Here is a 24,815-nt window from a genome sequence, read left to right as displayed (position 1 = left end):
TATCAAGTCAATTATCCTAACACACACAAACTGCATACAGTTAAGTACGTAATCTGTGAATTAAACCTGGGTCTCTTGAACCATTTTATACCAGCACTAACTCCTTCACAACCTTGTCACATCCAGCTTGATTCATCTGTGTATTAATGTCAAACAGTTTTTAGACCAACTCTCTCCAGTTGAGGGTTTCAAGGTGCAGAACAAGGCACAAACTTAGCTTGGGTAGGGTGCAGCTCAATTGCAGGGCACACACACATGCATCTAAATTTATCAATCGACTTATCTTGCATGTCTTTTGGGTGGGGAGCACACAGAGAAAGTCCCAACCAGATATCTGAATAGAGCATGCAGACTCAATACAGACGGTGGGCAGGCCACAATTTAAATACAGACTTGTAGAGCTGAGAGATGGAAGTGTTAACTACTGTGCTGCTATGTCACAATAGGTCAGAATATTTAAGTTGAAATACTTCTCAGACCTTTTATTTATATGGTCAGCAGAGTGACAAACACACAGTAAAATTTCAACATACCTTTCCTTTTGGACTTTTTGAATTAGCTGGGTACAAAAAGATCCCACCATAGGCCAGAGTCCGATGCACATCAGCTACCATGGACCCAACATATCTTGAACTGTATGGAGCACTTCCATCCTAAAAACAAAAGATTTACAGTTAGCAGCTCATTATACATTATACAAGTCATTTTGTATTTGATTCTACATGAAACAAACATTTGTTAAGCATAGTATTAGTCAAAACCTATAAACCGAATAACCTTAATTTATGAAGAAATCTTTCAAATGAGTGAAAATCTGATAATAATGAAAATCGGATGAAATTTAGTGACCATAATGTAATAACTAGGAGAGACCTAAAAATCCTGAAATTATTAACAAAAAACAAAAAAACTTTGTTATACAACTCACAGTGATTAAGTTTTCTTTCTTTGAGTTACAAATGCACAATATTCCAGTGCTTCTTCCATTCCTAGAAACATGTCTTGTACTCATCTTTTATTACTGTGCCTAGTGCCTCCTGTGATTTTTTTTTTTCCTGGATTTCTCTTATGGTAACAAATAGTCTTCCCTTTAGTCTTAATTTTAATTTTGGGAATATAAAAGTCACAGAGAGTGAGATGTTGTCAATTTTGGGGATGCAAAACAACAACTACATTGTTTTTGGCTAAAAACTCTTTGGCTGACAATGTGGTGAGTGCAGGTGCTCAGTCGTGATGCAAAATGCAGTTTTCTGTGCACCACGGCTCCGGACATTTTTTTCCTGATGCTTTCCCGTAGATGCTTCAGCATTTCAGTCTAATGCTGTTGATTAGCAGTCTTTCCACGGGGAACCCGTTTACTAACAAATCCATCAATTTGCAAAATCGCAGTCATTATTGTTTTGATTTTTGATATGACCAGGCACGATATCGCAAGACTGTAGGCATAGAAGTCCTAGTCAGTAACTACACCCTTACTTCAGTGCTATTGACTGATTCTGGGAATTCTTGGGTCCCCCCCTTGTATATTTAAGAAATAAGTCCCTGTATACACCATAGTGTAAGGGTGTTGAAACCCACATTAACACCTTTCTCAATAAATTACAACTGCTGCAGCCTGACATGTACCTCTATAGACGACCTGAAAAAAAAACTGAGGCTCATCGAAAATTCAAGATATTATCACTACTTTACAAAGTGGAAAAGCTGTGGGTCTAGATGATTGTCAATAGTGCATCTTTTAGGCCAATTTCATACTGAATAATAATGTCAAGATATTAGCAAAAGATTAAGCAATTGCAACTTAGAAAACGCTTCATTTAAAAATATCATGAGATCAAACAAGGTTCATTAAAAGTAGAAAACTATTATCATATGTTCACCAATTGTTTCATGTGTTATACACCCTACTGAGCAACTAAGGTTCTGGAAGTCTTATTATTTCTGGACGTACAGAAAGTATTCAGCAGAGCAGAATGGAAATATCTCTTTACAACAATGTGCATATCTAGTTTGGACCAATTATTTTAGATTGAATCAAATTATTTTACTCCAGTCCAGAAGCATCTGTATGGATGAACAATATAAATTCAGAATCTTCATATCAGAATAATGAATCCAACAAAGCTGTCCACTATCACCAAAGCTCTTTGCTATTGTTATTAAACCACTGGTCATTTGTCTCCAGAAACACATGGAACTTATAAGACAAGTACCAGAACAAAAATATCCCTTTTCATTACTGACCCAAATTTATCTTATTAAACATACTGGGTGAATTTTACAAGATATTTGGGTTTAAACGTAATTTTGCTTTTTTTTTTTTTTTTTAAATCTAAAATTTTCAGTTAATTCACTAATGTGCCATACCATATTAGTGTTGTACCATCAAAAACTAGCTGAAAGAAAGAAAATAAGACCGTCAAGAAACAAAGCTAGGGTCATAACTGTAAGAACCAAAAGAATGAAAAAGTAAAAAAAAAAATTAAAGTTAAAAATACAAAGTGAGGGATCAAAACCAGGGAGATTTTTTAAGGCAATTTGTAAACAAAGGCTAATGTTAATAACATTCTTGAATGAGTGAAGGAGGTTAAATTGTCAGTCAGTCATTTTCCAACCCATTATATCAGAGGTGCCCACACTTTTTTGGCTTGCGAGCTACTTTTAAAATGACCAGGTCGAAATTACATTAAAAATGCTATACGTGACACGTGTTTCGCCCTAATTCTGGGCTCATCAGGCGTACACATTCACTGCACCCCTTCTTGTTGATCGTACCTCGGACGTCAGCATCAGAGGCAAAGCCTCTTTACGTTGCGCCACGGCGTGTGGTTCGTTTATTTGACAGCACGTAGATCGGGGTAATCACATTCATGGCATTCGTAGTCTGAATCACAAACTGATTGTATGGGTGCATGTGGGATGACCAGTGTGTTAGAAGAAAAGAGATCTCAGAATGGCTGCCCTGTATGTCAATCAAGTGGCAAATGCCATAGGGAGGATATATGGTAGACTAACATTTAAAAAAAAAAAAAATTGAATGTAACACGATCTACCTGCACTGCTTTTCCGATCTATCGGTCTATCGCGATCGACGTATTGGGCACCCCTGCGCTATATCCTAACACAGGGTCACGGGGGTCTGCTGAAGCCAATCCCAGCCAACACTGGATGCAAGGCAGGAACAAATCCCGGGAAGGGTGCCGCAGCTGTGTTATAACATAAAGGGCCATGCCAAACCAAAACAAAATGGCATAAGCAACGGTACAAAGTAAAATTACAAAACTCTTGATTTCTGGAGAGGGTAACAGCCAGAGAGCTGAGAGTACATCAACTAACTAATGCATAGCTTCTATTTAATTTCTAAAGTTTTTTTCCAGGCAGAGTATTATTGTGGGTTGTATGCTAAATGATACTTTACATTTGTGAAGCAATTTTTTTTTTTTTTTTGTTGATGTGGTTTCTTTGTTGCCATTTTGGATTTCAGGTGATATTGTAAGGAGAACTACTTTTCCACAGTGTAGTTCCCAGCATTAACTCTGGTCCATTCATAGATCTAGTGCTCCCTGCTAGACACAGGCAGATTTTTTTTCTATAATACTTAATTGTGCAACAACAAAATGAATCCAAGAAGTCCTACCTAAACATTATAATGTACAGAAGAACCAGACAACTAGATCTGGGCCAAAGGCAAAGAACTCCAGCATAAGGATATCTTTTAATTTCCCTCAGGTGAGTGCAGGTCTATCAGATGCTTGTCATGTGTGGCCAGATGAGATTCTCAGAACGAGACATCTCTGGGGACAACTCATAAAATTCTTGGTTATGCCCACATGGGTTCTTTCTAAAATGTTACCCCCATCCTCCAATCCATGCATTGTAAATGTTCATGGTACAAGCAAGTGAAACAAACTGTGGATGGTTGGCAAACTTAAATTAATTTGTTAAGGTAATACTAGTATAAAAATATAAAAATGGATATCTTAAGAATAACATTCAATTCAGTATTGTGGCCTGCATACATTCTGGTGTGGCATGTTTGGCATTTACAATTTGATGGTAATGTTAACTTACTTTAATTATTTGTTTAGAAGTGCAATCAGAACTTGGATGCTGTGAAGCCTCATCCACAGTTCTTCTGCTATCAGTGTCATCGGGTAAATTAACTGTTATGGGTGTACTGACTACAAAAATCTGAATCATTTGTGGCTTTTTGTTATCAACAGCATAAAGGCCTTGATTAATGAAAGTTCTCTTCACCTCCTTTTAAGTGGGTGTGATGGCACATCATTTAGCTTGAAAGTACATTCAAGAGTTTATCTTTTCATAGATGTAGCAGCTAATTCAATTTCACACTGACTCTATTGTGTACACTATAAGCAAAAAGACCACAAACAGCCAGCGGCAATGAAATGTTCATTTTAACAATTAGCTCAGTGATGTCTTAGAATGATGAAGTGTAATCTGGTTTTATAGAATAGTGTGCCCTTGCAACAAGTAAGGTTTATTTTTAACGTTTATAATGTGTTTTCCACATACATTTATATATTTGACAGGGATGTTTTTGGGAGACTCTGCCATAGAGCGTTATCCATTGTAACAACAGGCTTGCTATTGATAAGATGGTGTTGACGAGAGCACCATTGCTCTTTGCTGTTTAAATCACCTCACACACCTTGAGGTGTTCCTTTATAAGATTTAGAAATGCTAATCTCAGTGAACCATCTACTGTAATTGTTTCCTACAATATTTAATCCAAATTCATTCACAGTTGTCTCCACCTGCTCTGCGAAACCCTGAGGGTCATGTACCAGGTGAAGCCCCACCACATTTTCTGAACTAAAGTGAAAATAATTAACAAAATGGCTAAAGGGAACAGGAATGCAACAAAGAAGGTAAAAAAGACCAAACCAATGATGGGATCACAAAGAGCATATGACAATAGGCAGTGCTTGGACTAGGATTTGACCTTACAACTTTGAAGCTCTAGAGTTGCATCAGAGCGCTCCACCAGGTATGAATGTATGGGGAATTTCAATTGACTTAAACTTGCTGGACAATTATATCCATTTTGACAAACCTGGAATGACGCATTTTATAATTTTATACTAAGGCGTGGGCATTAAATTTTTTTTTTATATCGAAGGACCAGTGCGTTTCCCTTTAGAGGCGGGTTTCTGTCATTAAGGAAATGCATTATTAAAAGTAATATATAATGTATCTGTTGATTATTTCTGACAAAACTTACTTATTATCTACACCTTATACCACACCCTCTGGAATACCTGTGCATTAAAAAGGACCTCATTCTAACTCTTAAGCCAGATGGAAGAAACTTCCCATTATTCTCTGTAAAACAGTCATTACCAGTAGTGTTCGCATACTCACTAACTTTTTTTTAATCAATGCTACATTAAATGGGGATATCATCAGTTGCTTTCTCTCCCATCACTTTACTTTATTATGTTCTTAGTGCTTTGGTGACACAAGACTGAAACTAGGCCAAGACTCTAAACTGATAGCAGCAGTGGCCTAAAAAAGAATTTGCATGGAACGTTCTGTTTGTCTTCCCATACTGGCATAAGAAGGCAAACAGAATGTAAGGTTATATAGGACGATGTGTAAAATACAAGTCCAAAGAGGTTATGTGCAAGCTTTATAACGTACTGGTGAGGCCTCATCTGGAGTACTGTGTGCAGTTTTGTTCTCCAGGATACAAAATGGACATAGCAGGGCTAGAAAAGGTTCAGAGAAGAGCGACTAGGCTGATTCCAGGGCTACAGGGGTTGAATTATGAAGAAAGACTAGAAGAGCTAAGCCTTTACAGTTTAAACAGAACAAGATTAAGAGGAGACATTTATGAAGGGAATTAGTACAGTGGATCAGTTAGAAACTTAAGGGTAAATTTTGCACAAACATTAGGAATTTTTCTTTAGACACAGAACCATAGGCACTTGGAATAAGCTACCAAGTAGTGGGGTAGACAGTGGGACTTTAGGGATTCACTATATATAGACTTAATGGGTTTTTTTTTGTTTTTTTTTTTGGAAGAATAAAGTGGATAGGACTGGTGACCTTTGTTGGGCGGAACGGCCTGTTCTCATATATAAAGTCTTTTAATGTTCTAATTACTTTATTTTGCAGACCAAGTAACAAATCAATAGTGACCTTTCGTCTCTTTGGCTAGTCTGACCAGGAGCCCACGTGAATGCATTGACATTGGAAGGTACAATGCCACAACTTGGAGCTCTGAATAGTCCAAGAGCATGCGAATAAAGCATTGTACACAGGACAGCTTTACCAGAAACTTTTCTTGACTAAATAACTTCCCAAAAAATGCCACTGGGATCCAAGGAAAACTTCAAACATGAGAAATTAATTTTTAAAGCTTTTTGAGTTGTAACAGTTGTTTACACCTCATCCAGAGTTGGTTCTTACCTCATTCCTACACGTTCTGGCCTAAAAATGGGATTAGACGTTTTCAACAGATGAATGGACACTAACATTAGACATGCTAACAGCCTGGCTTACGGACATCAGCGCTTGGTGTTCTCCTTATGCTGATAAATCAAAGTTACTCCTTGTTGGATTTCTCAACAAAATGGGCTCTTGTGCTGTAGATCCTGCTAGCAAGTCTCCTCATCCTGTAATATTGGGCTTAGAGTCATATTTGACAGGACCTTGTGGAATTAAGCTTCACAACTCATCCTTTCATCCATGCGACATCACCATGCCTATCTTGAAAATACTCTACTATGGCTGGTTCAGTTTTTTTGTCTGGTTCCTAGCCATTTTAATGTTTCATCTGCACAAACCAGTGTTGACTTATATCAAACTTAAAACCCACATCTTAACTAAATGCCAAGATAGCTCAACTATATGTCCAATGATTGTGTGAAGCCACAAAATAAATTGTTTTATCTCTGCATACTTCAAAATTAAACACACATGACATTGCACACGACGAAGAGAGCAACTTCACACTTTAATAACAATTGTGCAGCGTATTTGATGCTTATTGTGGTAGATAGTGATGTTGTCTCAATAATATTGAATCCTAATTGGTAGTTTTCAATGGGTCCTCAATAATAAATCTACGTCAACAGTGCACATCTTTTTAAATTGTTTACACTCGTTTTTCACGCACTGAAGCATATTTCTGAAGAATAAGAGTTGACACGCCAGGCACCTAATTAAAAGTTAAACAAAGTAAGGTACAGTACAGGCCAAAAGTTTGGACACACCTCCTCATTCAATGTGTTTTCTTTATTTTCATGACCATTTACATTGGTAGATTCTCACTGAAGGCATCAAAACTATGAATGAACACATGTGGAGTTATGTACTGAACAAAAAAAGGTGAAATAACTGAAAACATGTTTTATATTCTAGTTTCTTCAAAATAGCCACCCTTTGCTCTGATTACTGCTTTGCACACTCTTGACATTCTCTCGATGAGCTTCAACAGGTAGTCATTTAGTGGAATTTCTTGCTTTATCAATGGGGTTGGGACCAGCAGTTGTGTTGTGCAGAAGTCAGGTTAGTTGGACAATCATTTATTTTTCAACAGGACAATGACCCCAAACACACCTCCAGGCTGTGTAAGGGCTATTTGACCAAGAAGGAGAGTGATGGAGTGCTGTAAATGGTCATGAAAATAAAGAAAACACATTGAATGAGGAGGTGTGTCCAAACTTTTGGCCTGTACTGTATGTACTCCTTTGTGTTCTTATGCCAGTACGCAGTGACAGCAAGTCAAAATCTATTTGAAAGCAGAAATCAACATTACTGTTAGTGTATCACTGGGCACAATCTCTGACATCCTCACTTTCACTCAACCCAGCAGCACAGATGTCACCCATCACCAAGGCTATGCAGGTACATTTTAGTTAACTATTTTGGCGGAGACACAGTGTATATGTAGGCAGCCTAGAAAGCTACCTGAAGTGTGCACCCATCTGACAGGTCCAGACTCAACTGATTTTAAAAATCTGTCCTAATATGTTGGCGGCATGGTGGCATAATAGGTAGCATTGCCTCAGTGTTGACCCAGCATCCTTGGTTTGATAGCCCTGCCTGAACATTAACTTTGTGAGGTTCGCATGTCCTCCCTGTGTCATTATGGGTTTGATTCTGAGATCTGCAGAGACATGCTCATTAGCTTTAACTGAAATACCAAATTGTCCTTGTATGGTTGTGTGTATAAATGAACCCTGTGATGAACTGGCACCCTGTCCAGGTTTATTTCCAGCCTTGTGCCCAGTGCTACCATGATTAGTGATGACTGCCTACAACCCAGCACTGTATTCAGCAGGTTTGCAAATGCTTTTGTCACTTTTTAAAACTGTCTCCTAGGATATCGAGCAGCCTCTGCTGTTAACAATATGAGAAGAATTTTGTATGTACAGATAGTGGACCCTGAGTGCCCTCTAGTGACAGAAATGGATTCCCTTCAAGAAGCCAAGCAGGATGAACCCTCTGTAACCTTTTAGCTCTGATTAAAGTGAATTGCTGGAATGTGACAAGAGCAATTTACACAGCAAGCAAATGTTAAATCAACAAGGTATTTAATGGAATGTTCAAAATATGGGCGAGAAAAAAAAAGAATGAGTTTGTAAAAATAAAAATGTTGTGATAGACAGACAAGCACCATTTCTGATTTAGGAATGCATAAAGACAAGCTTCATGATGAAGCAGGGTGACTGGAGAGAAGTAGAAAACAGCCAGCTGGGCCAGGGTGCTCCTACTGTACCAGTTACTGAAACAGGCATTTATAGGAGATAATCAAGTCATTAGTGACCTGTCCGAACGTGATTATCTTAGCAATTCAGAGCGCCTTTCACAAGCCAAAGCAGTGGCCTTTGTATGTCATTTAGAGAAGATCTTATTTTTATTAGGCTTTCCTCATTTCACTAAACATCCACTTTCTAAGCCTGCTCATTCCATTAGAGGGTGGCAGGGAGCCAACAGTAGTTATTGCAGTTAATTACGAGAAACCAAATAAGTGAAAAATATTTATTATTACAGTTTTCCTTAGCTAATGATTTTAACAGGGTTTTAACAAATGAGAGGAATCAATTTAGTCCTTCAAAACTATTTGGTTAGCTAGCTAGTCTATCTCAATATCTCATCTGGAAACCTTTGAAAAGGTGTCAAAGGTTTCACTTCCTTTGGATGATTCAGAAGTTTACATATTCCCATTAAGTTTTGAGCAAAAAATTGCTTTATGGATTTGATCTTAAATGTGCTTCCATCCTAACTGAGAAAACAATTCATGTTGTAATGCGCTGGAGACCTTCATTTAGAAGGCGGTCCACTGCCTTTACTTCATTAGATGCCTAAGAAACTGCTGGGTGTCTCCATCAATGCCCACCTCCCTCTACAACAGGGGTGGGCAAAGTTAGTCCTGGAGGGCCACAGTGGTTGCAGGTTTTTGTTCCAACCCAGTTGCTTAATTATTAATTTAATTAAACCAAAAAGTACATGATAAATACACACAGGTGTAAAAATGAAACAAGCTAAATGGAGGACTGCTGGTTTCTTTTATCAATTGAATCTTATTGCTAATAAGGAGCAATTAAAATCAAGAATATAGCTATTTAAGCTTAAAATAAGCAATAAAGGTTCAAAATCCTAATGAGCGACACAATAAAAATGAAGCAGAAGTGTTACTTGAGCAATAAGGGATTTTTATTAAGCAACTGGGCTAGAACAAAAACCTGCAGCCACTGCGGCCCTCCAGGAACGACTTTGCCCACCCCTGTTCTACAAGCACGAAGTCCATCCTCCCTGGCTCAGCTCACGAATGCAAGGCATCCTAGCAGCTGGTGAAGGCAGCACAGAATATTACTGGCACACATAACACACATTGCATTAGAAACTCAAAGAGTACCATTAAAGATCTCAGCTATCCTGGAGAGTCACAGGATAATTTAAAGGGCAAGCTCAGTTATAGAATGCACTCTGGACCTGGAGGTCACAGCGAAGGAGAGAATTGAAGAAAAAAAAAACCAAAACTGAGTGCCATTATAAACAATGCTGCACATCCTCTCTCTGACACATTAACATTGTGTGCTTTCAGCCAACGAATTATTCAGTAGAATTCTGTCAAGAAACACTACTGGGCTTCTTTATACCAGATCAATATATTCAGATCAAAGTTTGTGTGTATACTTATTTATTTATTTATCTATTTAAAGAGCTTGTGTAAAAAGCCAGATTTCCATCTGGAGAAAAATAAATATTTATCTATCTATTGCTGCTATATTTAATGTATGGTATTGCATTCAGTGTCTACGTTTATCTTGTTCTTTGTTCTGTGCTTGCACCCATTTTTGTTTGTTGGTGTTATGCTACAATCACTAGGCTTTGAGAGACATTCAATTAACATTGTATTGTGTACACATGACAGGAAACCTGAACTTTACCTGCAAATTCTTGCTCCTGGTATACCACAAAAGGAGTTGAGCCAGTAATTCACACAGGAGTGAGACATGGGGAGAGCATTGTGCTCCTGTTCCTCGGAGTTGCATAGCTGCAGTGCATTACAAAGGACCCTAAGCTTTAAGATTGAAATTGATAATCCAAATGGCAAGCAAAGAGTACACAAGTACATTTACTGTTGTCATATGTCATTTCCAAGGTCACCAAGCAATTCAATCTGGCGGTCATTTTGTTAAATTAATTTCTGTTACCTGTTGCATTCTAGTTTGGCTGGCATTTATATTCAGTTTAAGGAAGAGCATAATGAAATGCTGTCAGAAAAAATGTACATATAGAAAACGGCTTAGCTAATCTGTCCCTGCTGTTGCCCATGATCCTTGAGAATAGACAAAGACAGTGCCTTAGTGACCTGTCAATGAATACTGTATCTTCCAGGCTTCAACAAAAAACTTGCAGATTATAAGACTGTTTCAATATTTCAGTAAAAGAAGCACAAGCAGGTTAAGTGTGTCAGAGTGAGCCAGTGCTGATGTTCTGATTTGAATTCTACACTCTTACTTCATGAATAACTAAGTGCAGCGATTTGGTATAATGCCAAGTTTTGACCTTGAGATTGTTTTGATTATTTTTATTCTCAGGTATTCATTTTTCCTTTTTTTTTCCTATGTGGCTGTCAGATTGTATTTGAAATGCATAAGGCTGAACACAAGCATGAATTTCAAGCACAGGCAGGCATGAGTTTTCTGATATAAACGGCTACCCAAATAAATAATTTATAGCCTACAGGAATGTTTGTGCATTGCTTCTTCAAAAGAGGAAAAGAAAAAAAAAAAGAGTACAAGGATAGTAAGAATCAAAAACAAAGATTAGATTGGTTTTGGGTCAAATAAAAAAAAAATAAACTGTATAAGATAGAGTTTCAAAAGCAGTGCACAAATTTAGAAAGGACTGACATGTACTTTCTACCAAATATCAAGCTTGCTTAGTCCTGCTGAGAGCTATGGAGGTCCAGAATCAGACTCGGGTTACATTCAATGGCCATTTTATGGCTGCTAATTACCCTAAAGGTCATGTCACATTAGACGACTTTTCCAGCAATTTTGAATCATAACCTTCATTTACATAATCTTAGAGAGTCAGAGTCAGTCGGTGGCATGCAGTTGTGTAATGTGACATAACCAGCGACTCCCTCCAACTAGTCCACAACTTGCTCTGACAAGATCAAGCAGGTTTGGGTTTGTCCTCAGTTGCAGGGCTTGGCTCCGTGTGCTTAGGAGCTGATAACCAATGAATGCTCATCAGGAAGTACAATACATATCATGCAGTGATAAGGAATACGGAACATGAAAGCTTTGGATTTCACAAACAGAAGAGAAGCTTGTCTGTCCAATGTCTTGTGTTTTACGTACCATAACAAGATGAGGAAAAAAAGGGCAGAGACTGCAGGTGATGTCAAAATACCTGTTAACCCTTTGTGCAGCATCTTCTGTGTCAGACAGCAATTTATTGGCTGTCACAAAAAAAGGGTGAGTGTAACTGAGCTGAAAGTCACTAAATTGACATGGCCTTTCAACGAGATCAGCAGTCAGTCTGTAAGTCTGACGTCTTCAATGACTGAAAAGTGCATAATTCAACATCAGCTTTAGGGTCAGCTTTTTAACCCCAGAGTTAGTAACATCACTCAAACCCCACCATAATTTAATAATTTACCATTTTCAAACTCCATCCAATTAATTTGCAGTCTCCCAGGGTTTTAACATGTGCTGGAAACATCACACACAATACAGAAACCAAAGTTAAACAGGATGCCAGTTCATTGACAGGGTATTATTATTATAATAATAACTAGTTGAAATACCCAGCGTTGCTTGGGATGAAAACAAAGTGTTTTTTTTTTAATTTTTGAGAAAAATGTAATAAAAAAACACAACTTTAAAAATAAAAATAAATTAAAAAACAATGAAGGCTCACTAATGTGCTTGTCTTGTGGTCTTGTATGTATGTTATCATCCACTTGACGCTCTGAACCGGCCAACTCTATTTCATTTCAAGAGCAACAGGGGCGCGGTGCTGTTCAAACATAAAGAATGCTGGCAGTCACCTCCAGTTTGCCCTCTGGTGGTCGTTCCGAGTGTCACCTGGATGATAACGTGCATACAAGACCGCAAGATCACCCCCCACCCTACCCAGAAGGGGGTGGGTTAGGTTTTTTTTCACCGTACAGTATTTTAAGTCGACCAATGAGGAATATGTGTACCAAGTTTCATGAAATCGCTCCAGCCATTTGGAAGTGATGCTGGAACATACATACACACACACATTGACTTTTATATATAGATTATTATTATTAATAATAATAATAATAATAATAATAACATTTATATAGAACTTTTATTCCTACTCAAAGCACTTTACATAGACAGACTAGAACTATTTCAATAATCAATGACCATCAACAAAACAACCTGGAGTATGCAACAGCAGCCATTATTGTACCAGTTCGCTCCTCACACATTACTTATTAGGTGGTGAAGAGATGAGAGAGGGAGAGCCAGTTAGATGATCAGGGATCTTTAATGACCACGGAGAGTCAGGACCTTGGTTATACATCTCATCCAAAGGAGCGGCACCATATTTACAGCACAGTGTCACCGTCACTGAGGCAGTGGGATTCACAAACACACCATAGGGTATGCAGTCCCTGCAGGTGTCACCAACAACTTTTCCAGTAGCAACCCAAGCTTTTCCTAGATGGTGTCCAATCCAATTAATGGTTGGGCCAAAACATGCTATGTGTTAGGTGGATGACCTGTTCTAAAGAACAGGTGTTATGGCTGCTTGAGTGATCATCTACGTAGTTACAATGAGAATGTGAAAACTGTAGACTGTGACCAGGCCATGATTCAAACCCAATCTCATGTGGATGTGAGGCAGCTATACTAACTATTGGGCTACCATATTGCATTTGTATTTTATGTGTTACTTATTCTAGTATGATGGTATACAAGTAGCATATACATCTTATTATCATGCATAGATCAGCTATTTCAAATACTTAGGAGTTTCGTTTCCATGATTTGAGACTTACGTTTTCAACACCTATTAAGCCTATATTTTATGATTGCAGGAAGCTAGACCCTATGCTGTCATCTCCAGACACAAAGCAGGAACTATCCCTGCCAGTCCATCACAAGATCCACTCATTCACATTACTCGCTCATAGATGACCCCATTTAGGGTCATGAATGAACCCAACATGCACTTCTTTGGGATTTTGAAAAAAATCCACGCAAACACAGTTGAGCAATGCAATTTCAAACAGACAGTGTATGGACTGGCATGCTGCATGTATGCAATATACAGTCTCTACAAAAAGCATTCACCACTTACGGAGTTTTCACATTTTATTGTTATATAACACTGAATCCCACCCAGTGGTTTTAATTTGTTTTTTGTTTTTTTTTTTGCCAACAGAAAAAGACTCTTTAATGTCAAAGTGAAGACAGATCTCTAAAGTGGTTTATATTAATTACAAAAATAAAACACAAAAGAATTGATTACATCAGGATTCACCTAAATCATCACAGGTGCAGCCAATTGGTTTTAGAAGTAAAAAAATGAGTTTGGTGGCGATCACCTTTCTGGATTTTTCAATTGATTTAAGTGTAAATGCACCTTATCTGGAAGGTCCAACTTGTTATGAGTCAATATGGTGCCTTAACCTACAAAATGAAGACAAAAAATACTCCAAGAAAGTTGGTGAAGAAGTGATTTAAAACCTCAAGTCAAAGGATGGTGATAGGATAATATCCAAGTCACTGAGTATCCCTCAGAGTCCAGTTAAATCAATCCCAAAGAATTGAAGAGTATGGCGCAGCTGAAAATCTGCCTACAGCAGACCATCTGCAAAAACTAAATTTTCGAGCAATAATCATTTTATGGCTTTCTCTTTTTGTTACTTATGTGATGTTTAAATCACACACTACCACAACTACTACTTTTTAGTTGAAATGGATTTTGGCTAAGCCCCTGAAAGGAATTCTTACCAGATTAAGGTACCACGTTGATGCTTGCTAGAGTCTGATTCAGTTTTATCCTGCTATTAGTCTTTGATTATCAGTCTGTTATACTTGAAGCTGAAAGGTTTTAGTAATCTGACACTGGTGAAATTAAATGGACGCCAGTCCTCACTTCTGAAGGATAAGGTTGAAAAGTGGATTGTTTCTATTGATAAACAATTATATGTAATAAATACGTTGATTAACAGGTTTCCGTTGGTCTGACTCATCCCGACATTAAAGCAACCTTCCATCCATTTAGTGAACCACTTAATTCAATTCTTGGGCTTTAGTGTATCTCAGTGGATTAAGTGTTATTCAGGAATCATTCCTGGATCAAGAACTAGTCAATAACAGGATGTATTTGTGGACATCAGGCTGATTTATAGCTGACAATTAACTGGACACAGATGACTTTGTGCTATGGGATGAAACCAGAGTGCCTGAAGGCAAACCCTTGTACTGTATATACAAAGAGAGTGTGGGAATTTCACAGTGACTGGGCTGGAGCCAAGAGGCAGCAGTGTTAATTATTGTATCGCTACATCACAATCACCAATGCAGTCAGTGCAAAAGCAAGAAGATATGAGAAGATCCTGGCACAGTCCATTATGTATATATAAACTAGCCATCCTGTGTAGTAGTGAAACAGGACAGCGAGGAGGGCACTGCCCAAAAACTGTCAAAAATCTAGTAACCTTGCCTGAACAAAGGGAAACCTGCTCACTGCCTTGGAGCCAGAGCTCATCAGCAAGCACACGGTGGTCAGGCCATTACCTATAGGGCCCAAAGGAGTAACATGGATCTGTCCTCCAGTAGGCCCACCACCTGCATGAGGAGCCATAAGGTGCGTTGTGCTCTGGGAGAAAGTCGAAGGCAGGACTGACCCCTGGCTATCGAAACGGACTTCAGGGACATGGAATATACTTGTACATAATCTGTAAATCAAAGTGATGCGCACTCAGTTCTGAAAATCATAACAGATAGATGGATAAACAGAAACAAGTCATATTTGAAGGAGTGTCATATACTGAAACTTGAAATCCCCTGCCCTCAGACTCAAATTTGAAAAGCAATAGCACACATTGCAGACCGTCACTTTTGTTTACGCCATTCATTAAAGCACAGCCAACGAAAGCAGCAGATGACAGTAAACTTTCAGTACCTCTGGGAATTTCTTCTTCTGCAAGTATTCTGTTACTGCAGGATCAAAATACTTGGCATAGCCTTCATTGGTACTGTAGATCTTTCCCTTCTTCTTAAGTTTCATGTCTTTTTCGACTAAGATGAACTCACCCACAGCCTAAACATAAACAAAAGAATAAAAGTGTTTAATGTGAAAGAGAAACAAAGCTTGTGCAAATAAATGAAATTCAAAAAAGGCTACACACTAGACAAGGAGGCATTGGATAGCATAACCTTTTTAAGAGAGGCTAGGCATGGCTGAAGTGGTCCTTTTACTGACTCTAGGCTTGCCTATCATTTATGAATAAGCAGATTGGCAATGTGGGGACCAGTGTCACCTGCCATTGTCATTTTGCAAGTTGGTAGTTATTTTCCCTCCCCTGCAAGCACACAGTGAATATTACATAATAAATCTAAGCGATATAATGTAATCAGACTTTTCTCTGTGTCTGACAGGAAACTTAATCTTGTACTTGCATCATTATTAGATAACGGCCTTCCTTCTTACATAAATCTTAATCTCTTGGTACATATTGTCTCTCATTTCTCTTATACTAAAACTACATTCCAAAATCCATAATTTAAGGCCAATGTATTGAACACATTGTTTAGTTGTGTTCTTCACACAGCAGATTAGGTAACTTTAACCCATTCCATAGTTATGTATTTTTATGATGTAGCTGGTGCATATCTTGAGGAATGTATATTGAAACGTTCAAATAAGCTGTTTGTCAGTGTATAGATTGAATAAACAGAATCTGTGGAGTGCTAAACTTGTTTAATCTGCATTTCATAATATTTTTAATTTACTTTTTATTACTTTTATCATCTCCCATTGCATTAGCAAACACTGCCCAGACATAATTGACACATTTACAAATGTCAGTTTTTCCATTCACTTATTCATTTTCCATGTGTGCCCTACCAACTACAGAAAAGTGAAATACCAGAGCCTGCCCTGGCAGCATTGAAAAAAGGCAGAACCAGCCCAGAACGAGAAGCCAATCGATGAAATGGCACAATCGTGCACTCTCACATATGTTAAAGGCCAAGTGAAGGTATTATTGTTATATTGTTATTTTTCAGCACTGCTGATGTTACTGCTGCATGTATGAGACTGCTAATATACAGGGAGATTCTAATGTGCGGGGCCCAATTTATGATGTGCTACTCATGTAATAATGAAGCGATAGAAACTAAATAAATAAAGTGCATACCTTCATAGATGTATAAACAATCCAAACACATTCAGTTTTGGAAAGAAAGAGAAGAGAGAAGTTGACGTTCGGCAGAAGAGTGCCATGCCTCACTTGTTTGTACATTTAACCTGGAATACTGTGATCTTTATTTCATTTGGATTGCTTCATTATTAAGATAGTAATATATCATAACTTGGGGTTCTGTCCATTAGAAGCACCCTGTATAATATTGGTTATGCCTGCCAGCAGAGGTGGACAAGCTGCTGTTTACTGCAGAGCTGCTCAGTTAGGGGAGAGTAGCAGAGGCTGAACTTTTCCATTAAAACAGTCCTGTAAATGCACAATGTATACATAACAAGTCCTGCAAAGGGCTTATTTATTACTAACAGATTCATCTACATTTCTAAACTGTTAGACAACTGAGCCTACTGTATCAAAGTTATTCACAGCTCCAATGGACTTCAAATAGTATATTGCAGTGGCATCATTAATAGAAAGAATCGTAACCAAATTTTACTGCATGATACAGAGTTTTAGAAGCAGTGCACTAATGTAGTGCACTATTTGCTTTCTACCAAATACCAAGCCTACTTAGTCCAGTTGAGAGGTATGGGGGACCAGAATTAGCCAAGGGGCACATTCACCCGGCCATTTTAGAGTTGCTATTTACCCTGAAGGTCAAATCACATTTGACATCTTTTCCAGTGATTTCCAGCCACAGCCTTCATTCACAAATTCGTAGTGCGTCGGAGGCTTGTGAAATTCAGTCGTATAAAAGTGACGTGCCCAGAAACTCACTCCAGTTATTCCACAGATCTCGGCGACAAAATCAAGCAGGTTGAAACAAGTTTGGTTTTGTCTTTAGTCAAGTTGAGCTCTTTGTGTCTGAGATTTGACAACCAGTGAACATTCATCTAGAATTCATTGATTGCAATAATGAGGAATAAGGAATGATGGGGTTTTGGATTTCACAAATAGAAGAAGATCTTGTCTGTCTGATGTCTCCTTTTATACAGCACAAATGAATAGAAAAAAAAAATCTAAAGGGGCAAGATTGAAGCTGAACTTGCCATACCTGTTAACCCTCCGTCCAGGGCTAACTCTGTCAGGCAGCACATTATTGGCTGTCACAAAAAGAAGCGAGCAAGCTCCATATGCGCAAAGCATACAATTATACAACTCAAAATTATATATCGAGCACATCTGTCTCGACTAAAACTCTCCAAAATGTTTCCAGGGCATGATCCAACCTGCGAACGTTGCAACCAAGCCCCAGCCTCACTGGGTCACATGTTCTGGGCCTGCACCAAATTAACATTATTCTGGACAAAAATTTTAATTACCTCTCAGACAGTCTTGGACTCACAATCCCTCCTAACCCATTAACAGCTGTGTTTGGGGTTCTTCCAGAGGGTCTTAAGGTGGAGAAAGACAAACAAATTGTGATTGCATTCACTACACTGTTGGCACGCAGACTTATTCTGATAAACTGGAAGAACCCAAACTCTCCTCTTTTAAGTCTGTGGGAAACCGATGTGTTATACTATTTGAAATTGGAAAAAATCAAATACTCAGTTAGAGGATCTGTGCAGACTTTTTTCAAAACATGGCAGGATCTAATCAGTAATATTTTGAAATGAGTTTATAAAGCACAGAGAATTTGTTGATTTAGGTATTTTTTACAAGCCTTAAATTTTACACCATTTGGCTTGCTCTCTCTCTCAAGGGTGGGGATCGATCTGTGCTTAGCATAATTCTTTTTTTTTTGTAAAAACTTGATTACTATGTATTGATTATAATAAAATTAATAAATAAAAAAAAAAAAAAAAAAAAAAAGAAGCGAGCATGATTGTGCTGGAAGATTGGCACTCCGTCGCTAAATGTGTGACATGGCCAGTGATGGTCAGTCATGTAAACTGACATGGTCCAGTGATGACTTTGGTCGGCAAGTCTGACACACCCAACAACTAGAAGACACATGTGATGTCAGCCTCACAGATATCTTTGGGTTGTGGCAAGAAAAATGATACCCAGTGAAAACACAACACAGACACTAGGAGAACTTGCAAACGCCACATATGGTGCCCTCTACCTGGAGTTAAAAACTAGTAATCCAGAGTTATGAGGCATCCAGTTGCTGTAAAGAAGGTGCTGCCAGCATTAGCTTTTTTAAGATGCCATTTTGTGTTGAGTGAAATAAAATCAGAAACCTACCAAACACCCAGTAAAATATTTAAAAGCTGCTTCAAAACAAAAAGAGAATACGATTCAAGATCTACAGAGACACATTTGATAAAACTAAACAAAAGAAAAAGATAAACAATGAAACCTACAGGGGATAAAAAGAAACAACATTGTGTCTGTATATATAACTATAATACTATCTGACACTGTATTTTTCTTTCTTTTTTTTTTTTTTTTACAAATTTTGAAATTTTCTAATATAACTAAAATATTTTTGGTGAAAAATAAGTTCATGCCAGTATTAAGATACATTCTTTTGTAAACCGTTTGAGATTTGCAGAAGTCTTCTGTTTGTTCAGTCATTTCTTGATTGCCATTGCCTGTCAAGCTAAGAAATTTTAAACATCCAACTCTATTACAATCAGTTCAATAAAGTTTACTATTAAATGTAGACATATGAATGAGTCAGTTCTTAAATGGCAACTCATAAAAGCTTCTAACTCGATAGCTTGTGTGTTTTCTATGGATTACGAACTACTGTTTTAACAACAAAAAAACTCAACAAGAGCCTTTGGCTAAAACTGACAGCTGACAGTGAAACCTCACACTATCATACTGGATGTCTGAAAAGCACAAATTGGCTGAAGTTATTAACTGCATGTTGCACTAAAAAGACAGCAAAGTTTATTGCATTCTGAAATGAAAGCTTACATCCTAATGTGTCATGTTTTACTTTACGGCATGAGATTATTGATCAATGATCTTTCTACACCAATGGATCTTAAAATGAATTTATCCCATTTTGAGATAAAACTCTTCAAATGATTGTTTTTATTCTTTCTAGCCAGTCTTCATCCTTTGACAGTCCTCAACAAGGTGATTCTCTTAAGAAGTACATTTAGTGGCCAATAACTAGGTACACCTGCCTGCTGCCAATTAGGAAGCCATTTTGCCTCGAAGAACGGCATGAATTCTTAGAGACATGGATTCAGGTGTTGGAAGCGTCATCCAAAGCATTATGCAGTTCCAGCAGATTTATTGTCCACAGTCGTACTACAAACTTTGCTTTCCACCTCATTCCAAAGGTGCCCGATTAAATTAAGATCTGGGGAATATGCAAACCATTGGAATGAACTGACATCAATGTCATGTTCGCTGGACTAGCTTGATGTGATATTTGCTTTGTGACATGATAAATGATCCCACTGGAAGTATTCATGCCATGAAAGAGTGGGGTAATGCCATTAAGGGAAACACCTGCTCAGCAAAAAATGGTTAGGCAGGTGGTGTTTTTCAGATCACTCCAATTTGGTATTAAGAGACCTAATGAATGCCAAGACAGCATTACACTACCACCACCACCCTATACTTTCAGCGCTAAGCAGAATGGATAAATTCTGTTTGCACCAAATTCTGATCCTGTCATCCCAATAGAAATTCAAATGTTAATCCGCCATATTCTAGTCTTCATTTGACCAGTTTTGGTGATCATATGTTCACTGTGGCCTCATCTTCCTCTTCATAACTGACAGAAGCGTAACCATGAAAGTGTTCTGTTGTTGTAGAATTTCATTTCACAGACTAACATGTTAAGTGTTTGGCAGTAAACTACCGTGATTTGAGCATTTGAAGCCTTCTGGTTACATTGAACAGGTCTGGTCATTTTGCTCTGACTTCTCTTACAATATGGTTTTGCCCATAGACGGACACCAAAGTGCATCAAAATCCCAGGAAAGGGCAGCATTTTCTGAGATGCTAGAATAGCCGCGTCAGGTACCAAGCATACAAGACTATGCATTTTGTTCATTCTGATTTCTGTTAAAACTACAGTTAAAACTCTTGACCATGTCTGCATGCTATGTATATATTTTGAGCTGCAGTCGCAGGATTACAATAACAAGAGGGATTATCTAATAAACTGACCAGTAAGTGTATGTTATTTCACTAAAGAAATATCAATATATGAATAGGAAACATTTTAATTTTATGGACTGATCCTAACCTAGACCTAAATTAATGAAAATACAACATATTTTTTGCAGGTTGTGGTGGACCACCGGGGCCCTTGCCCAGCCAGGATGCCTGTAAACCAGAAGGACCAGTGGAGAGCGCAAACACAGGGCAGTACCTTCCTCAGGCCACTAGATGGCAGTCCCCCTGGATGGCTGTGGCACCACGGATTTCCTCAGGGCATGCTGGGAGTTGGAGGTGACTGCAGCCCTGTTGAGTTCAGTGGGGGCCACCAGGAGGAGCTGTGGAGACTGAAGAGCCCTATTACTTCAGGCTTTTGCCACCCCTGGGAGTACTTCCGGAACATGCTAATGGGCCAACTGGAGCGCTCCTGGGTGTGGCTTATAAGGAGCCAGAGTCGTAAGGAAGTGCGACGAAGATTGCCTGGAGGAGTGGAGGCGGACTGAGAGAGAAAGAGAGAGGGAAAGAAAGGAGAAGAGAAGAGGACAGAAGAAAGCGTACTTTTGTGTTCTTGCGTTTGAACTGTGTTGTGCAGGAGGGAAACGGGGGGAAAGTGTTTCCCACAAGAAAAAATAAAAAGCATGTCTGCTGAATTTGTGTCCTGCCTCTGTCTGTGTCAAATTCGGCCAGTAGGAGTGAATGACCTCTGCAGGCCACAGGTAAATAGAAATGCGACAGTTGTATTTGCTTGCTTTTTATATGAGAATTATGTAAGTAAGTTTGTACCAGGTCACAATAGGCGGATCAGTTGGTGGAAAATGTATGGAACAATAAATGAGTGTAAGTTGAAATTACTCACTGGATCCAACATAAAGCAGTTGACTCCTTGTCCAGTGCTCAGCGCAACTAATGTGGCACTGCCATACAGGGCATAGCCAGCAGCCACAATGTTTCTTCCAGGCTGTAGGGCGTCTTTCTCTGAGGGCTCATCTTCTGTCACCTGAGGAGAGATCAGGCTCTTTAGTCACAAGTCTAAAACTACAATCTGAGCAGGTCTGAGCTTAACTTACTGACAACTGAAACCTTGTTATTGACAGCAGCAGCTCTCTGTTATCCAAACTAGTAGATCTTATGGGGGATTAATATTGATTGATACATTTTTTTTATGATTCTGTAAAATTTTATTTCTCCTTGGGGACAAATAAAGTATATTCTTATCTAAAGTAACCTTATTTAGCCATTTGTTGAACCTGTCGGATCATCAAACATTTCAGTTAGTCTGTCTATATACGAAATCAAAGAATCAATCGATCAATCAGCAGAGACAATGCCATAACCAGGTCTTCTTCTCCTTCACATTTCACATACTTTTGTGTAAGCTGTTCATAAAGTGCTCAGTTTATGCACACAAATGAAGAATTTACATATGAAGTACAAGAAAAATAAAAGAATTTACCCTGGTTAAGAAAGTGTTATTGGATGAGGAATTTGAACTGGAAAATGTAACTTAACATATGTTGGATTTTTTCTGCTTATTGGTAAATCTGTAGGGGTTGTGTACTATAAACTGTATATATATATATATATATATATATATATATATATATATATATGTTTTAGGCAAGCAGAAAATGTCTCACTTAAGTTGGCCCAGGCATTTTGAGACAAACTAACAGTTTTATTTTTTCAAATAGGCTAGACTCTTTGTAATTATTTAAGCTTAATGAACAGCTTTGTATCCTCAGTCAGTGTATAAGCAAGGATAAGACAGCTTCCAGTTAATGCAAATTAGAAATCAGGCTACAATATGCAAGTACAGTATGTCTGGTACCCCTTCCAGGGTTGCTGCTTACTTTGCTGTGGAGATAATGTCATTCACACTGTAAGCTTTATTTGTTATGAGCAGGTTCAAAACATAGAGGGCTCAACTTCCTCAGCTTTAAAAAATATATATATTTTTAATCTCCCTCCAAACCGATTTGTCATTTTCCAGAAAATTGGCTTTGGTGAGGCGGAGTACTGCTTTTCAATGGCAACAACGGGTAGATGGCAGAAACCATCTCTGGATGTGGAGCTGGTGCATCAAAGGGCACACTTAGCCTGTTCACTGGGTGCTCACTCATATCAGTTGGTCTATGCACATTGGGGTAACATACAAACTCCATACAGACCCTGAACCCCAACGAGCTGTGAGGAAGGAATGCAAACTGTGCCACCTACACTCTTAAAGGGGTCTGAATGTTCTTCAGGTGCCATAGGGGAACCATGTTTGGTTCTCAAAAGACCCATCCACATGAAGGTTCCAAAAAGAACATTTTATTTATATAAACCTATAATGGGCACCATACAGTATATAACCATTAATAGCTGATAAGAGATTTGTGAAATGCCAATGGCTGATGATTTTAAAATTGGCTATTGTTGCATACAATAACACAGGCTAAGTTCAATTTTCTTAACTTGTTAGTGTCCTGCTAGGTAGTCTACCAAACATTAAACATTTCAGGTTTTTTTTTCTTTTTGTACATTTTAGGAAACATTTCAAAGCACAGAGAATCAACTTCATATGCATAGAACTGTGCTCAGAATGAGATGAGAACTCTACAGGGAACCACACAACCCAACAAACAACTGTAAAACGGCATTAAGTATCTTTAAGAGTGCATGGAGGAATATTATGGACAAAATAAGTTAAATAAATAATTGTGCAAGGTGGCGAAAATAAATAAGAACCCATTGATAGGTGAGCATTAATAATTGCTGTTAATGTGACATAATTTTTTTTTTTTTTGCTTATTTATTAATGTATTTAATTGTTTCTTCATTTATTTATTTCAGTGGCACCACACACAGCATGAAATGTGCCTTGAAGTGAAAACTGTGATTTTTCATGAGTCAAAGTTGAAAGGGTGGGCTGTGGTGAGTACCTTTTCGAGTACTGGTAAATCGTCGGTACCGTAAATGTAAATCTTTGCCCTTCAAGTGCCACATTCATGGGCATACAATTTAGATGCGGACTCCAAGAGAGGATTATAAATTCATGACTTCTTGAATTAAAGTAGAATTACACCAGAAAATGGTGTACTTATAAAGTGACATAATATCCTACTCGCCATCAGAGGTATAGTGCCATTTCTTAATTCTTAACACACACACAGTTGTTGACAATGAAAATGAGGCTCAGAGGTTGGCCTCAGTCAGTGTATGAGATACCAGAATACCAAGGGAGAGGAGTTAAAAGGACTCAAGCACTGAACCTTCTCTTCTTGCCTCTTCAGTATCTTCATCATGCACCGACGCTGCTATACGTCTCTTTAAGCTGTCGATTACTTGAAGCTATCCTAAGGATTTTCTTTTTCTTTTTATGTATGCGTTGTTTCTAATGAATTGTTGAAAAGCGGCCAATAGAAAGATGAATGCACTTGAGGACAATACAAGTCCATTGTTGTTCTGCCCTGCACATCGTTAACCTCACACGCTTCAGGAGAACTGGTTGGGGATTTCCGATTATTCAGAATTTATGCTTTTTAAATTAATCTAAGTGTCTGGGAAGTACGGACCAAAGGCCCGTCCAACCTAGTTAATGTGCTGCGAACACCTGATTCATTGTGACCAAAGTACGTGCAGTTGTCTGTTTTGAGTCTTATATAATAACGGCCAGCATTGTCAGTCTAGAGGTGGGCGTGTTCAGGACTGGTGATTGACAGCAGGGTATTCACTAGTGTGCAGAGCCCTTGGACTTTCTCGTTACAGCTTTCAAGTCCGAGGAGGCCAGTGGAGACTCCCTTTGCATCATAAATACAGACTTGTAGATGATAACCGGGTAACTGTGAAAAGG

General features: G+C 38.3%; 1 protein-coding gene across 1 annotated transcript in view; it reads right to left on the bottom strand.

The window, feature by feature from the left end:
• LOC120532527 (fructose-1,6-bisphosphatase isozyme 2) overlaps positions 1–24,815 on the bottom strand; it is a 47,781-nt gene that overhangs the window by 9,143 nt on the left and 13,823 nt on the right. The window contains exons 4-6 of the mRNA XM_039758597.1: positions 21,837–21,977; positions 15,664–15,801; positions 534–653 (exon numbers count right to left, since the gene is read on the bottom strand). Coding sequence (XP_039614531.1) covers positions 534–653; positions 15,664–15,801; positions 21,837–21,977 — 399 coding nt within the window. The remainder of the gene's footprint in view (positions 1–533; positions 654–15,663; positions 15,802–21,836; positions 21,978–24,815) is intronic.

This window comes from Polypterus senegalus, chromosome 7 (assembly GCF_016835505.1).
Source record: "Polypterus senegalus isolate Bchr_013 chromosome 7, ASM1683550v1, whole genome shotgun sequence".
Taxonomy (NCBI): domain Eukaryota; kingdom Metazoa; phylum Chordata; class Cladistia; order Polypteriformes; family Polypteridae; genus Polypterus; species Polypterus senegalus.
This window is presented reverse-complemented; position numbering and strand designations above follow the sequence as displayed.